General features: G+C 44.0%; 1 protein-coding gene across 2 annotated transcripts; it reads right to left on the bottom strand.

The window, feature by feature from the left end:
• Positions 1–4,071: 4,071 nt before the first annotated feature.
• Positions 4,072–15,685, bottom strand: haus3 (HAUS augmin-like complex, subunit 3). Of its 2 annotated transcripts, none has more exons than XM_088919393.1 (4): positions 14,631–15,668; positions 13,824–14,266; positions 12,250–12,478; positions 4,072–7,280 (listed from the first exon to the last, which is right to left on the bottom strand). In XM_088919393.1, exons 1-4 carry the CDS (start codon positions 15,564–15,566, stop codon positions 7,047–7,049), a joined length of 1,842 nt encoding a protein of 613 aa, XP_088775519.1. In that variant the 5' UTR covers positions 15,567–15,668; the 3' UTR covers positions 4,072–7,046. The 2 variants fall into 2 exon arrangements, with proteins under 2 accessions (XP_088775519.1, XP_088775510.1); XM_088919384.1 differs by having other exon boundaries at positions 6,113–7,280; positions 12,211–12,478; positions 14,631–15,685.
• Positions 15,686–16,661: the final 976 nt, after the last annotated feature.

The raw sequence follows: 16,661 nt of genomic DNA, 5'->3' as shown, positions 1-16,661 counted from the left end.
CACAGATTAGAGTAAAAAAATAAACTTTTATCGTTGCACTCGATAATAGACATGTTATGAAAATGATTGTTTCAGGAGAAAAGACTGCATAAATACTCACACGGGGGGAGAGAGCTAATAGACTATTGGAGGAGCATGGCTCATCGTGCATTTTATGTCCCTTTTAATACATGAGTTTTCCGTCATTTTCTGTTGTCCTTCTAACATAAAGCATTTTTTCCCACCAAGTCACAATGCCGCCAGAAACAACTTCTAAAAAGACTTCAAAGCAGACTTGGGAGGGAGATCGTCACACAGCACCTGACCTACAACAACTCTGCTTCTGTGCATTAACCAGGACCCCAGCTTAAATTAAAAATTAAAAGTGAAAGAGTCAACATAATGGCATCAGACCACCCTCGTTTTTGGTGTGGAGGGCATAAAACACAGAGCATTGTAACAGAAAGCAATCCTGTGATTAAACCCAGACTCTTGGTCAACAGCTGTGCAGCGCGGCAGGTCTCGAGAGAGGCAGGGAAGTGGTGTGCTCCAGACTGCCTCTCAGCTCTCCAGCTGTGTGCCACTCTGACAGTCAGAATGAGCCCTTTCAGTTCCACGACTTCCTCCAGACAGCACGTACAGTACTCACCCCTGCTCCCAGCATGCCCGGCGCCCAGCTGTGCTGTCTGAGCACGGCCCAGCGGTCCAGTCTGTGCCCTGTTTTCCTGGGCCCTCTCCTTGTAGCAGGCAGCTGGCTTTCCCCAATTCACCCCGATCGGAAAACGGGCAGCCATCAATGACTCCTTTTCCCTACAGGAAAGTGAGGATGCTTGAAATTTCTGAAAATTCACTGACGATTCTTTAATGTCAATAGGTTTTATGTTGTTCTTACAAAGTTATCTTACATTGTCTAAAAAAAAATCAATAAACCTCACAGGTGTGCTTATGTGACTCATTCATTTTCTAACTGGTTCATCCGATACTAAATAACTGCTTTATACAGAACTTCTCAAAGCCAAATATCTCACAAAAACCAAACCAGAGCTTTAGTACAGTGATGTACAAAGTACAAAAGAAAGCCACAAAAAATATCTATCATTCTATTTTGTCTCTGCTTTACAAAATACAGGGCTGTAGGAGAGTGGAAGCAACAGCTGTACATACAGTACACTAATAGACACGCACTCACACCAGGGCCAGTTATCCCAGAAGCCAATAAACCTACCAGCATGTCTTTGGACTGTGGGAGGAAACCCACGAGAACACGAGGAGAACATATGAACTCCACACAGACAGCACTGCAGGAAGTGAACCCAGGGCCCCAGTGCTGGGAGGCAGCAATGCTAACCGCTGCGCCACTGTGATGGCAGCCATACAACACGCTTAAAACACGGTTTAAACATGGTGAATGTCTGAAACCAGGGAGGTATAACCAGCTGGCTTCACTAACGCATGCACTGCATTAAGAAGTATTTACACCTTCGAACGTAAGCAATAAGATTTTCATATTCCGTTCTAAATTTCACAGTGGAGCTCAGACTAAAACTGGTGAAACCATGCCAGCTTCGGACCTCGCTAAAATACTGTACGAACACCACTATCCTAAACACTATGCCTTCTTATAATACCCCTAGAAGCTTCAGGGAAGAGAGAGCTTATCGATTTTGGTTTTTAACAACGTATATCTTATTGTGCTAAATATATCAGATACAGTGAAATCCGTATTAACCCTGATGTGATCAAGCTCTGCAGCAGACAGCCCACTACTTGCCTGCTCCTGTCGAGTCCGTAGGCTGTAGTGTAGAGCCAGCAAGGAATGCTTTTGTTAATGTTGTTCCTGGTGTGCCAGGATCCTCAAAGGCAGACAGTAAAAATACATCTACATGGGCTAGGCCACAAACAGGAAGGATTTGGCACCCTGTGCCAGAAACGCTCACTAGTTGAGCAGAACGTTCTTTTTCCCTTTTATGCATTTGATATGAACAAATAAGCCGACAATGAATTTAGCTTAAAAAAAAATGGAGCAGAGATTCAGAGGGGAATCTAGCTGCATGTGGTGCTATTCCCCTTACAAATCAAAGCACATCTGATTCAATTTCAACTGCACAAACTGTTAGACAATGGAGCATGAAGCGAGAGTGCTGTGCAAGATGATGCCAAATATATTTCAGGACTAGAGAGGTAATAGCCTCGTTCTGCATGCCTGGCATATCGCTGCTCCTGGGCTCGGGGTGGAAAGCCAAGAGGACATGAGGACCAGTCCAGAGAACCCAATTTGTGAGCAGCAGCTTGTTAGCAGGCTTTTTTGGCATGGCTCAATTTCCCACCATACTTTCTACTGAAGTCACTTACCTTAACACTGTTGGACCTTATGGCTTCGGCACTTAACAGTGAAAACCTCCCCCTTCACCTTATCAGTTGATCTTCGAGCTGAAGTAAACCCCCCCCCAATGTGCTGAAGATAATAAACGCGTAGCTTGATGCAACTGCTTTAATTTTTTAAAGTTTTCTTCTGCTACTTGCATGTGAAACACCACACTTGTCCGAGTTAAACATTACATGGAAGTGGTTCCCCCACTACTGAGATCTATTTAAAAGTGTATAACTAGTGATGTATGCAGGTGATACTATAGAAGATTAGTAGGGTCTCACTGATGCAAATCAGGAAGAGAATAATAATCTGGTTCTTCACAACTATCCCAACTGGGAAACTTGCATCTCCACTGGAGTCCATTTTCTATCAATTAACTGGTGTCTCTAATGTCTCTTCCAGTTGGTTCTACAGCCAAGTTCCTTTTAAAAGCTCATTTTAAAACAATAAGAGCCTATCTTAGGATTTTTAATTTTTGTCCTTATAAGGTCAAATGGGATTTGTACAGTAATTTCTAACACTGTACCAAATTTGTACTTTTTTGTACTTTCAGAAAACTACTCATTCGGGTGCATTTCCAAAATGTTGTTGTCTAAGACGTAGCCATTCACAAGTATTAATCATAAACTGAGCATCTTTAAGAGCTGATTAGTCAGAAATGATGGCATGAAGTAGGGTATTTTTTTTGCCACATTTACTATTTTGTTTTTTTAATCTCTTAAATAAGGCAAATAAATAGCAACTGTGCCTTAAAATTTGTAGAAAAATGTCAAGTTCAAGTTTGTTCACTGCAGAGGTTGTGTTAACATCTTTTCACTTAGAAAATCAACAAAACATGTAATTTGCCAGGGGTGCCCCCCAAAAAACTTTTGCATAGAATTGTATATATCACTTCCTGAATGATGTCTCACCTGATTGCTCCACCCCAGCACCCCGACACAGGGGCTGTCTGCTCCCAGAATCCGCTCCTGCTCTCTCTTCTCAGAGATCCTTGACTTCTCTCACTGCCTCTCTCTGCTACTTAAAGCAATCATTACAAAATCAAAAATATCTCACCCTGTTCACAGACTTCAGGAACTTTACTAGTCCCAAGAAGTTCACTGAATAAGAAGCAATACGAATGGCAGTCCTATAACCACTTATGACCAAATGGTCTCTCTTTCCAGGGCTGCAGAGACTACAGATGTAATTTCCAACCCTCTCAATCACACTAGAAATTGCATAATCCCCAGTCGTTGGTTGACTTTTCTTTAAATCAGTAAATCCCAACAGAGCTCCTGTCTGCTGGGTTTCATACAAACTGGTAGCTGAGCTGGTCAGCACAGATGCAAAATGATGCCTTTAAGTGACAGATTTGCATGTTCAGACTTTTGTTGACCTGTTCTTCTTTCAATCCTTGCTTTTAAAACCTCAACTTCAAGTATATTTTTCCAACTTCACCATTAGAAAACTTTATGCTATCTCTCCTCAATTCATGACGAGTTTGCTCCCTTATTTCTAAGTGCACAGCCCTTATCAGTTCACAATGAAAAGACAGGTGGGAATGACAATGTATCAGACACTCCCACAGTGAATTACAATCCTGTTCAATTTAAGACCTGAAATCAAATTTAAAATCTTGACTTACACAGAAAACTGAAATTAGCTTGTATTAAACAACCAGAACATGGGTTGGAAACTACTGGTATTTAGTAAGAAATAAAGTTTCTTACAAGAAACTATTTCAATTAAATACATTTTAATACTAGCCTGCAGAAAGGAATCAAATGAGAAAGCAGTAGAGGTTTACATGTAACATGATATAATGGGAAGAGAAAGCTGATTGTCCAAACTATATAGGAAGACAGCTAACGAATGATAACAGAGCATAAATACAGTAAGTGGTCCCTCAATTCCAAACTGAGGAGACCTAATATTTGTACCCTGATGATACAGCGTATAAATGCCCTTTATAAAATAATATCAACAGAATTCAACCACTCACTTTACTTTCTCTCTCAACTGGGTTCTTAACGTTGGCTCGTATTATTCAAGATGGAGACTCACTCTGCCTACTCTGTCTGGCCTTTGCAGTTCTGTCAGCGTACTGCTCTCGAATGGCTGCCAGTATCTTCTGCGCAGACGCAGACAACGGCCCCTCGTACGGGGTTCTGAGCTCCATCTCGACACAGCTCCTTCTCAAGGTCTGCACAAGTGGGATGAGATTCACTGGATCAGCACCGAGACTAGGGGAGGGGCTTCAAAACAGAGCATTAGCATCACATCCCTCTGGCTAAGAAGTGCTTTAAATGCCATAAGCCCTCCAGAAAGGCTGCTGCACAATCTAAAGAACAATGGAGTAGAAACATTGTGAGCTTATATTTTTCTTTAAACAAACACAAAACATAGGAGAGCTCATCTTACAAAAGTCAGCTTTGGCTACATAAGCACACAACTCAACAAAAACACCACACAACTTGGTTTCAATAACACTATGATTTACCCAGTAATATAGAGAACTACTTTAAGGGGAAAACTGTTTAGACCCACCACCTCCCCAGAACAACAACAAAGTGCACAAATGAGAGCAAAAAAAGTGAACGGATATGACATCTGGGCAACCCAAAGGTAGAGGCAGCAGGTGGAAAACGCAGATACTGACCTGTCATTTGGTAGGAACCAGTGAAACCACAGCACGACTTATAAGGCCTGTGACTCACAAGAACACAAACCAAGCCAATGCAGTCAGCAGCTATGTCACCCTGCAACTCACAACTGGAAACCCACTAAAAGATAAGCAGGTGTGAGCCTGGCCAGTACCTGGGAGACCTCCTGGGAAGCTAAGGTTGCTGCTGGGAGCGGCGTTAGTGGGATCAGTAAGCAGAGCTCACTCTGCAGCCTGTGTGGGTCCTAATGGTCCAGTATAGTGACAGGAACACTATATCATTAAAAAAAAAGATGCCGTCCTTTGGATGAGATGTAAAACCAAGGTCCTGAATCTACATGGTCATTCAAAATCCCAGGGCGTTTCTCAAAAACAGTAGGGGTCTTTAACAATCATGGCCCCCTAGTACTCCTTATCTATGAATTGGCTTCATCACTCGGTTCTCCTCGCCACTGACAGCTGTACACTGGGGCTGCCATCACATCACCCAGGTGGGGGCTACACATTCATGGTGGTGGAGGAGATCCCCATTACCTGTAAAGCACTTTGAGTGGAGTGTCCAGAAAAGTGCTATATAAAATGTAAGGATTATTTATTAAATAGAATTATTTTAAAATGTATGATTGGCACTCTGACACCGTCTAAAATCTCTGCAGAGTAAAAACATATGCATATCTTCTGAATTTAAGAAATGCTACATAAGGAGATCAACAGAAGCCACCTTTTTAAGTGGACATCTTCATACCCATGGATCCAGTTATACAAATTAAAACAGTTCACAAAAACCGATACAGTAACCCAAATTGACCGCCAGATAATTGCAGGCAGCTCCACTTAATTGCTTTAATGCAGTTGTCAACTTAATGTTTATCCCTGAAAGTGAATGACTGCCACTGCCAGCTGAGACACCTGGGAACCGAAAAATGTTTTAACTTAGTACTCCTATTTCAGTATGCCAAATATGGCCTCTCACCAGATGGTGTTTCACCATCGTGCAGCAGCTGATATTTTGATACTTAGTTTAAATCATTCTTTGAACCAATCTTCAGATCCGTTTTATTCTCGATACCTCCGATCAAACACCAGGAATGTTTTTAAATTTGAATCCAATACACGAATTTTGTAGGACTATTTACTGATGGGGGGGGGGGGGGGGAAACATTGATACAGCTTAACAACAAAGCATTTTGTCTTCTCGAACAAGAAACCAGACATTTAATGGAAAAAACCCAAGTCTCTACAGAACCCTAAAAGATAAATAGACAATCTTTATGAAATTCATCAGAGTATTTCATACAATTTTGGTCTGTGCAAACAAAGGTGAATGTCATAAATCAAACTAAGTTTGAAAGAATGAAAAATTGCAATGGTTTAAACTGCAAGTATTCTTCATAAAGCAGGATGCACCTAAAAAAACCTCTAACAGAAGGTGGCTGCAGATGTTCCCCATCTATTCTGAGCACTAATGCTGAGCAACCGTAAGCACAGATGTCCATACTGTATCACATAAAGGACAAAGTCATGGCCAATCCATTGCCGATTGTACTTTCATCTTTTTGGAGCGCCTAAATCTTGAAGGCAATTCCCCCGATGCCCTCAAAATGCTCTGAAAGCGTTTGTTAGATTTCCTCCCGATCCTCCCAGGCCTGGCTGAAAGGACTGGGCAGCTCTCTCATCTCTGGGTGCGCAGTCAGACCCGGCCGGTATCATGGCAATTCAAGGTGCGCTGGTACATATCGGCATTCTTCACCCAGTCCCTGCAAAGGCTCGTGGTGTCAATAGGAATTAAAGGCAGTGAGCCCATGTCCCTGATCTGGCACATCCTTGGCCCGAGCTGTCCACAAACGGAACCGATCCAAGCAGCTGATCGAGTATGCCTCTGCCCGGAAAACGTTACGAAGAGCACAACATGTGAGAACCATGACCAACTCGGGCTTAAAACCAGGCCCATCGAGGGGGAGGTCATGTCATCAGGTCTGCTGCACTATCTACTGTATGAAGACCTCCCTCTGGACACACCCTCAGGAGGGTGTGTGCTGCCACACTGTTGTTTCAGTCTCCTTGGGCACCAGCCACGGCCTTGACCTTATTCTCCAGCTCTTTGACGATGCTCCTCAGCAGATCCTCGTCCTGAAAGAAGTAAACGTAGAGGTCCCTTTCCAAACGCTGCAGCTTCCTGCGCTCCAGGAGCGTCTTCTTGGCCTTCACATCGCTGCTGATCTCCTGCATGAGCTGATTGAGCGTGTTCAACTGCGACTCCAGCTGCAGGAGAGATTCGCCCAGCTCCTGCAGAGAAGAATGGGCACACAGGAAACCGTAAGCACTCTGAAGACTCTTCCATACGGATACAGTCAGACAAAAGGTTTGAAAACCCTTTGCGGTCAACGCAATGTTTATAACCTTTGTAATACAAATATTTTTCCATTCAGATAAAAACATCAATAATGGCACAGCATACTGAAAATCTGCATATTTTAAAAACCATGTATAAATGGTACTTAGTGCATGTTAAATGGAGTCACAACACGAACCACAGAGAAGAAGAGCTCATCAGACTAACGTGAAGAACAACAGTACAGTACTTGTAAAACTCCACTCCTAAAGCACTGGTAAGATGACCATAACTGACAGGGTTTTTTCCCTCACATTCAAAATAAAGAAATTAGTCATTCTATAGAAAACAAATAAAGATATAATAAGGATATCTTTATTAAGAACCTTATTAACATTTATTAATTGCACATCTTTATTAAGATATTTCTCTTTATACAGGACTTGTTCAATTCCTGTAAACACAAATGTTATGTTAAGGTTATACTCTGGCAATCACTGAAATAAAAAAATGAAGGGCCAAGATAAGTAAGAAAATTTCTAAAACCAAGCATATAAGCGCATACTGGACTTGTCATTAATGGTAAATTCTCTACCCATTATCCTGAGCTGCACAGCATTAAAAAGCAGAGGTTAGATTCTCACAAACCTTTTTTCTGAATTCAAAACATTCAAAGCAACATATAGCGATGACAAAACTACAGAAAGCAAAAATCACACCCTAAATGACAAGTCTAAAACTTCCTGCAGCAATGTGCAAGAGGAAAGGCAAACTAACTTCTTCTGAGAAGACCACTTAGTGACTGGTTCTCCTCACGTGGGTTAAAGAAAAATACAAACAGCCAATAAACGTAGATCAGATTGGAGAATTTATATTTTTGGCACATCTTTAAAAACTTACTTTCTTCAACAGCTTAGTAAACAAATTCGGATCAAAAGAACTGTTCACAATTGTGTGGAGGTTACATTCTAAGCACCTGTTTACAAGTGCAGTAGGTTCAGCAAGCAGTGTAACATTTAGAAAGTGCCACTTTTTCTAAGCGAAGGCGTGAAAAAAAAAATCCAACCTTTATAGCAGATTTTTCCCAGGATAGAATTAGAATTTTTAATTACAATAAATGTACTGAATAATTTAATTTTCAGATGTAATAACTAAAGAACTTCAAAGATCACTCACACAAAGGTTTTAACCTAGAAACAATACCACCAATATGCTAAAGGAAAAAACAGGACGAAAAATCATTATAAGTGCATGTCAGGGGACTTGGTTTTACCCAGAAAAATTAGATGGTACAAAATGTTATAAGCTGGAAGGATTGTGAAGAAATAGACAGAACAACCAAAAAGATATCCATTTCTTAAACTAGTCCACAGCTCCGAAATCCAGACCAAAATAAACTCCTAACAATCTACCCACCCAATCACATAATCACACCTAATGACACTGCTGGAATTTGCAATTAGCAAACAGGATTAAGTTTTCATTTAACTCAGGTCCTATAATCTAAAACCTACAGCATAAATGCTGACAGTGGAACATGTCCTCTCACAAATCAATGTTAAACAACTCCATACACTCATTCATCCTCAAAGATCACATTTCGGGGTGCATAATGAACACTGTTTCAGACTTGAGTTAGAAATGAGATGTCAATGATCTTGCAAAAGAATTTACCCCGACTTCAAAGTCTGTATTTTGTCTCATGAGCAAACAGTCATGATACCAAAAAAAATATACTTCATATTTAGAACCTACACATTCTCCTCCAAAATACTGATGGCATGCAAATAAGCTTGATCTGCAGAGAAACATTTTCAAATATTCAATGAAGATCTTCAATTGTGTTAGTATTCAAACCTTTTGCTACACAAACTATAAACCAGGTCTAGTTCAGAAGAAAAGTTCGAAAGATCACAAAAATACAGAAATTCTCATCTCCGTGAAATCAAAAGGACTTAACCTTATATAAGTGAATGTATTTCTCTGCAGACATTGAGGAACACTTATGAGGAACTAACTGTTCTTCAGTTAGACCCTGAACCTCAAGCTACAGCTTAGAGTGAAAGCACATAAGCACATTCAACAAATAAAGGGGTAAAACATTACAGATCAGAAAAAGGCTACTTATACCTGTGGGTAGAGTGAAGTCTATAATTAAAAAGTAGAATAGGTTTCATACTTCTTAGATCAAGCCAATCTTTCAGACTGAGCAGTTAGGCAAACAGGAGACTGGTTAGGAAAGCCACTGTGAAGCCAACAGTGTTTGAAACATCTGTAAAGTTCTGAAATATTTTGTGAACAAACCAGACATTTTTTTTTACATTTCAGGTATACATCACTAAGAAGCTATATTGTGCCTGCATCAGACACAACACTGTAGTCAGCTCAATCGGAGCTTTCAAGCATGATTACAGGAGCATCAAATTACAGGGATCCCACTCGTGAAAATGAATGGTGCAAAGCACAGGCAAATCTTAGAGAGAAAACTGCATTGAGAGGATCAATAATCTCAAACTGGACAGAACATTCACATTTCAGTAGGACAATGACCTGATTAACAAGGCCAAAGCCACACTGACATGACTCTCTAATGTTTTCCCTTGAGTGACGCAAGTCCTGACTTCAATCCAACAGAAAGGCATGACAACTGCAGCACATGCACTGCCCCAAGAAGCTGCTAGGAACTGTCGCCAAGGAAGAAAGGACAAAAACAATACCATCACTCTGCTCAAAGCTGGCTAAACATCCTATTGATAGAGTTCAGTTTGACCATTAGAGTTTGGAATAGAGTTCAATTGTGATACAGCCAGCAATTTTATCATCTTGCAACTCAAAACCGGCAACCAACTGAAGCTAAGCAGGTGTGAGCCTGGCCAGCACCTGGATGGGAGACTTCCTGGGAAAGATAAGGTTGCTGCTGGGACCTGCTGGAGGTGTTAGTGGCACCAGCAGGGAGAGTCCATCCTGTGGTCTGTGTGGGTCTTAATGCCCCAGTGTAGTGATGGGGACACTATACCGTACAAAAGACACTGTCCTTTGGACAAGACGTAAAACTGGGCTCCTGACTCCCCATGGTCATTAAGAATCCCGAGGCGTTCCTCTAAATGAACAGGGATGTTACCCTAGCGTCCTGTCTAAATATCCCCCTGGCCATTACCAATCGTGGACTCCCAATAATCTCTGGTCTCCTCCCCACCGATAGCTGACGTGTGGTGAGTATACTGGTGCACAATGGCTACCATGGCATCATCCAGGTGGGGCTGCACACAGGTGGTGGTGGAGGGGAGTCCCCATGACCTGTAAAGCTCTTTGAGTGGAGTGTCCAGAAAAGTGGTAAATAACTGTAAGGAATTATTTGAAAATTACAGTGCACATTACTTTTAATCCATCTAAATATGATATGATTGATAAGAATACTTTTGCAAGATAGTGTAAACAAGGTAAAATAATTATGAGGTTTACCCTTGAACTCATGCCTTTCTAATTAATATACAATAATTTTATCTGTAGGCATCTTTGCAGTAAGTAAATGTAATTTTAGGATAAAAAAGGGCAAAAATCAACAGAGGAGCTAACTTTAAGATACATAATCTCATCTATCTGCAATCATTTAAGCAAAGAAAAACCTGTAGGAAAGTGATCTGTAATTAAGACACGTCCTTTGAAGCAGAAAACACTCAAGCTGGTTTTAACTCAAGCTTCAGTGATACCAAGGAAATTGTGACAAAAAGAAACCTTCTGGGAGTAAATTGAAGAAATTCCTGGAATACATCTTAGCCATTTTCCTCGTATTTAGCCTTAACACAGCAACTGTGTAAAAGATTAATCTTCTGCTGTTTAGATCGCTGCCTCATGTTAAACATCTCATCAAAACAGGAAACATGAAATGAAGAATCTGATGAGTTGCACAAGGCTAGTTGTAAAGAGTTCTGCACGTTGGTGCAGGGAGGACATATATAATCTCACTGACACAATGGAAAATGTTTTCAGAAGGTGTCAAAACAGTTAGTCAAATTGGTACACACAAGCTAACAAAGATTTCCCCAGAAAGCAATAAAGTAATGAGACTTCTTATAAACATTACTGTTTGCAGAAAGAATAATGTACAATGATTCAATGCTGCGCATACAGAGCAAGATGAATGCAATGGCTGAAAAGACTGTTTACCAAAATGAAGTCTTAAGATCGGCTTAAGAAAAACCTATAAAAAAAACTCAACTTTCATCATCGCCAGTATTCTATGTAAGAGTGTAATGTAAGAGTGTTTTCCAATTCACTATCACAGCCTGATCACTCCCCCAAATGATTCAAAGCTATTGAAGCAAAGGGATTTGCACCCAAATACAGTACTTGTACATTCTGAAATCTACTAAGGAAATGTGTCCAAATACTCATGGTCACTTGAAATCACTGAGTCCAACACAAAGTATTTACAATTAAAATTTCTGCATGGAATTACACAAAATAAAACAGGTTATATTGTACATGCATGCATTAATCTCACGATCATGAAAACACTGTTCATCTGTAAAGCAATAATAAGTAGCAAGATATTATTTTTAATCATTTTGGAGGGCACGGTATATTGCAGCTCCTACCATAAAGCTAGAAGAGGTGCATGTTGATAAGTGCCGACAGCTCTCGTCAGATTAATTTGATTCAGGTAACCTGTTCAGAGCCGTCATCACTACAGACCTCAGGTTTTCACGGCTCTGACAGATTACCTGAATGCAAGCACATGCAAGTGAAAAAACATCCCGGCTAAACGTGTGGCGCAATACATGTGGAACTGAAACGTGTCCCCGCATCCCCAGACCGTGGTTAATAAACAATGCCTCACAATACCTTAGTCTTGTTATTTGAAAAGCCCAGAAGCCCACGTACCTGTGAACTGGTGAAGTGATCCTGCGGTGCAGCACGTACCTGTGGAGTAAGCACCAGCTGCTTTAGCCCACAGTAGTTTGTGCTGCGGAGCAGCTCGCAGTCGGCCTCCACGCCGGCCAGGCAGCGCTGCTGCTCCTCCGCTGCTCCCGCGACGGCCTCCCTGGCGGCGCGCAGCTCCTGCCGCAGGGCCCGGGCCGCCTGCTCCAGACCGCCGTACGTCCTGATCGGCTGCTCCTGCCCCGCCGCCCCCTCCAGGACCTGGTACAACCTGCCGTCGCACAACACGGTCACTCGGCGCAGGAACACCGCGCGACACCGCGCACGCCCCCGGACAGAGCTCTCCACACGGGCGAGAGCAGCCAGGGCTCAGGGTGACAAGGTCGCGGCGGGTATGCGGAGCCCGTTTCCCCAAGCACCCGGCTTGTGAAAAACCACACTCGACAAGAGAAGCAAAACAAATGTGCACTTTGACTCACTACCACTTTGTTTTTACAATATCACCACAAGACTTTTCACGGTACTACCTGAAAAGAAGCTGCAGTGTTTATCAAAGAAACGCGGAAACAAAAACTTCCGATTTTAACCTTTTTCCAGGTAGAAGTCGAAAACAGCAACGAAAGCTGAGTATTCAGACACTACTTTTCAAACTCCCCATCAAAATAATTCTGTTTGTGTCAGCAGAAATTCCCCTGCAAAAGATTTTGGCTGGATGAAGAAAATTAGAAGTTACTTTAGTAAGGTCAACACTTAGGTAAAAAAATAAAATTATTGAATACTGGTAAATTCTAATCCATATGGTAGGCTTTAATACCTTTTCCTTGCAGGCCCAAAGTAATTCTTGACCTTAACGGACCTCTGCTTTTTGTGTGTTGCAACTGCAAGTCTGCAGATGCTACTCAACAAAGTGGTCATGAGTGTTTTGCTTTTTAAATTCCTACGAATGCAGAAAAAGTGATAAAAAGTGACTTGCCAAAACATTTTCATTAAAAAATTCAGGGTAGGACTGGGCTGGGAGTTTTAAGCCCAAGAAAACATCTACATGAAACACACCATATGTTACTTAAGTGATGTGATTATGCCAATGTTTCTGAGAGAATTGAAAGTGAATATTTTGAATGCAGGTGAAAGTAGCCAAAACTAGTTTTTTTTCATGAATTTGATAATAGTCCAGCATCTATCAGAAGTCAATGTGGAATGATACCGAAATAACATGCTAGAAGAATGAAATGCAAAATACAGTGCAAAATCCACCATTCCCTTTCAATATTGTCTCAGATCCAATTAGTACACACAAGGACATGGAGAACTACTTCCGAGGAACAAGTAAAGGTTTATCACACGCTGAAAAGAGAAGGAAAGAAACATTTCGGCTGTGGAGCCTTCTTCAAGTGTGGAAGGCTCCACAGCCGAAACGTTGCGTTTCTTTTCTTTTTAGCGTGGAATAAACCTTTACTTGTTCCGTTGCTGGCTACCCACGCTGACGCAGCCGACGAGAACAGTAAGGTGTTCAATAAGGTGGATTATTGATCCTGCCTTTTAGGGTTTGAATCCAAACCCTCCAGAAGCAGCTGAAGCGCAACGCAGTAGAGAGGAGATGAAGGAGTGAGCCTCACCTGGAGCACGCCGTGTCCCTGGAGTCGATGATGTTGCGGGGCTTGGCGCCGACGGACAGGGCGGGCTGGGAGAAGACCTCCAGCCGCCGCTCCAGCTCCTTCCTGCTGCTCTCCAGCCGCCGGGTCAGGTCGCCCAGCTGCCGGTCGAGCTGCCTGCCCTTCCGCAGCTCCAGCTCGCAGGCCAGCTGCAGCAGCTCGAAGGAGGCCTTCTGGCGCAGCAGGTGGCGGCACACCTCGTCCTGCCTCGAGGTGTAGTAGTCCTGCCGGGCGATCTGCAGGTCCAAGTCCCCCCTGACCACCGGCATGTAGAGGAGCTGGGTGCTGGCGCGCAGGGCCGCGGGAATCCGCTCGCGCAGCAGGGCCGTCGCCTGGGCCCGCACGCCCTCCAGCTCCTGCCAGAGCCCGGCCGCACGCACCTGCAGCACCGAGGCCGAGCTGCTCGGCTGGGCAGAGACGGAGAGAGGACGCGTCACCGAGGCGTGGGAAAACTCAGCTGCCCTCTGCAACCCATACTACTTCTCGTTCTGCTATTTTAGTGGCGTGTTTTATAACACTTGCCTATCTTGTGGCTTTGGTACTTTAATTTGTATGGCGCATCAGTGCTTATGCCTTAAAAAAAATCACTAAGCAACATCCTATTAGTATATAAATTCCAATAACATCACATGAGGACAAACAGTGCTGAAAACTACCAGAAAGTTTACTAAACAACTGCTATCTAATACAGACTAAACAGGGCTCTGCACAGTTTATACAATGATATTCATGCTGCAATTAGCAGTCAACATGCTGAAGAAGGCCACTAACCTTTGCCTTGGAGGTAGAGTGCAGGTTGTCTCTGATCCACTGCAGTCCAGCCCTGGTGCTCTCCTCTTTGGCCCTCGCTTGGATCAGCTGATGTTGGGCCATGACATGAGTGCACTGCAACTTGGCCATCTCCTTCCTGCGCCCCTGCTGGACCTTGTTATCCTCCCCTCTCTCCGAGCTCCCGCTCAGGTCCAGCAGCTGGAAGTTCTCCTCGTTGGAGCTTTCCACCAGGTCCGAGATGCCCCGGAAGAACTGCTTCTGCGTGTACAAGGCCAGAGCCTTGGTGTTGAGCTCCTCCTGGTGCAGGTAAGGTTCGAGGGCCAGCTGGGAGAGGAAGACGGGCGGCCCGCTCGGAGACGCGCCCGCCGCCTGTCCGGGCCCAGCGGAGAAGAAGGCCGTCAGCTGTTTCGCCTCTTCCACGAGCAGCTGCAGCTCGCGGTTCATCTTGGCATTCTCCGCCCCCAGGGACTCGAGGGTCTCCTTCAGCGCTGCGGACGCCTCCTCCCGCTGGGCGCCGAGCCGGTAAGCGGCCCCCGCCGCGCCGGCGGCCATGACTTGCAACTGGCTGCGCCGCTGCAGCTTCAGCCTCTTCTCCCGGCGCAGCGCCTGCAGCTCCTCCTCCAGCTGCGCCGGGTCCAGGTCCCGCAGCGAGGCCGGGTCCCCCCCGGGCTCGGCGGCGCCCCGGCACGTCTTCAGCACCTTCGCCAGCGCCGCCTCGTCCAAGATGGCCTTGCCCGACGCCTCGAGGGTCGCGAAGGCCTCCACCTCCTCCGCGCTCAGGACGTTGCGCTTGTGCGCGTGAGCACAGAACCAGCGCAGGAACTGCTTGTGCTCGGGGGTCTCAAAGAGCCAGTCAAAATCCTCCCCCTTCAGCCTGGACACCTTGGGGTAATTTAGTTTCTTCAGGTTCTCCACAAACTGGCTCCCACCGTTCATCCTGCCGCTGTCCTCGCGAGCGCCCGGCGAGTTCAGGTTTCACAGTAGGATTTCGAAGAGCACGTTGAGGGCTAGCACTTTCTTCCCCCCCAGTAACAGCCCCACAAGTGTATAAACTCTTAAGACGGGAGAACATAAACACATCACAAGTGAACCTGTGTAACGAAATAATTAAAAAGGTTATGCCTTGAAATCCTCTTCTGCAAGCTTTTGAAAAAGATGAGGGGGGTGTAAAGGCGGAAGAGCAAAAACGTCGTGGGGAAAGGGCAGCAGCAGGCGTGACACTAAACTGGCGAGATGAAAGAGCACTTGGACGGTCTAACACATTGGACACATCCAACCGACTGGACCCGTTTGAGTGGAGAGCCCTGTCTGCACGTGGGCTGCAAAGGAACACGGGTTGATTCCATGCTGAGCAGGAACAAAAGTACAACGTTTTGGTTGTAGAGCTCTCCTCTCAGAAAGAGGGAGAGAAAGGGCGCAGGTGTATGAAGCATCTTCCTATTTTTCCTCAATATTTTCCTTATTTTTGGAATTAATTTCTACTGGGTACTTACAATCGCATACCACAGCTTCGTGAACTCTGTTGCAAAGAATGCACCACATAAGCTACGTACTTCTGTGTCCTTCCAGGAATCTTATTTTGGACAATGACATTATTGTTCTTCCTACTGCGACGAATTCCAGTGATTTCATTGTTCACAAGCAGTTAAAGCCTAAGATGTCACCCACCCACTGAGCAATCACAGCCAACATAGAGGAAAATGGATACAAGATACCGGAAACCCACATTAAAGGGTAGAAAAAGACATTGTAAGGTCGTTTCAAAAACACACCATCCCTTTAAAAACGTACGATTAAAGCAAACGTTGTTCCCGCGAAAAACAAGGTTACAAATTAGGAGGCGCAAAAAATAAACTCTGATACATTTCGGCGTTTAACATAAGAGCTAGCTACACTGGTGAGGGAGAGCTTAGGAAAAGCGATTTCGGCGCTGCCCTGACAGAAGGATTTTCCCGGCTCATCCCTCTGGCTCGGATTCCCGCCTGCATTGGCGGCGCGGAAAAACAAACTCGGCTTCCCGGCTCAGAGCCA

The sequence above is a fragment of the Atractosteus spatula genome, chromosome 1 (genome assembly GCF_055471065.1).
Source record: "Atractosteus spatula isolate fAtrSpa1 chromosome 1, fAtrSpa1.hap1, whole genome shotgun sequence".
NCBI lineage: Eukaryota > Metazoa > Chordata > Actinopteri > Semionotiformes > Lepisosteidae > Atractosteus > Atractosteus spatula.
The sequence above is the reverse complement of the archived record's forward strand: the minus strand, read 5'-3'. Positions and strand labels throughout refer to the sequence as shown.

Coding starts and splice junctions, on each gene's coding strand:
- haus3 (XM_088919384.1), bottom strand. CDS start 15,566: ATGAACGGTGGGAGCCAGTTTGTGGAGAACCTGAAGAAACTAAATTAC. Junction 14,267..14,630: donor ACTCTACCTCCAAGGCAAAG/GTTAGTGGCCTT, acceptor GTCTCTGCCCAG/CCGAGCAGCTCGGCCTCGGT. Junction 7,281..12,210: donor ATCACTTCACCAGTTCACAG/GTACGTGGGCTT, acceptor TCTTCTCTGCAG/GAGCTGGGCGAATCTCTCCT.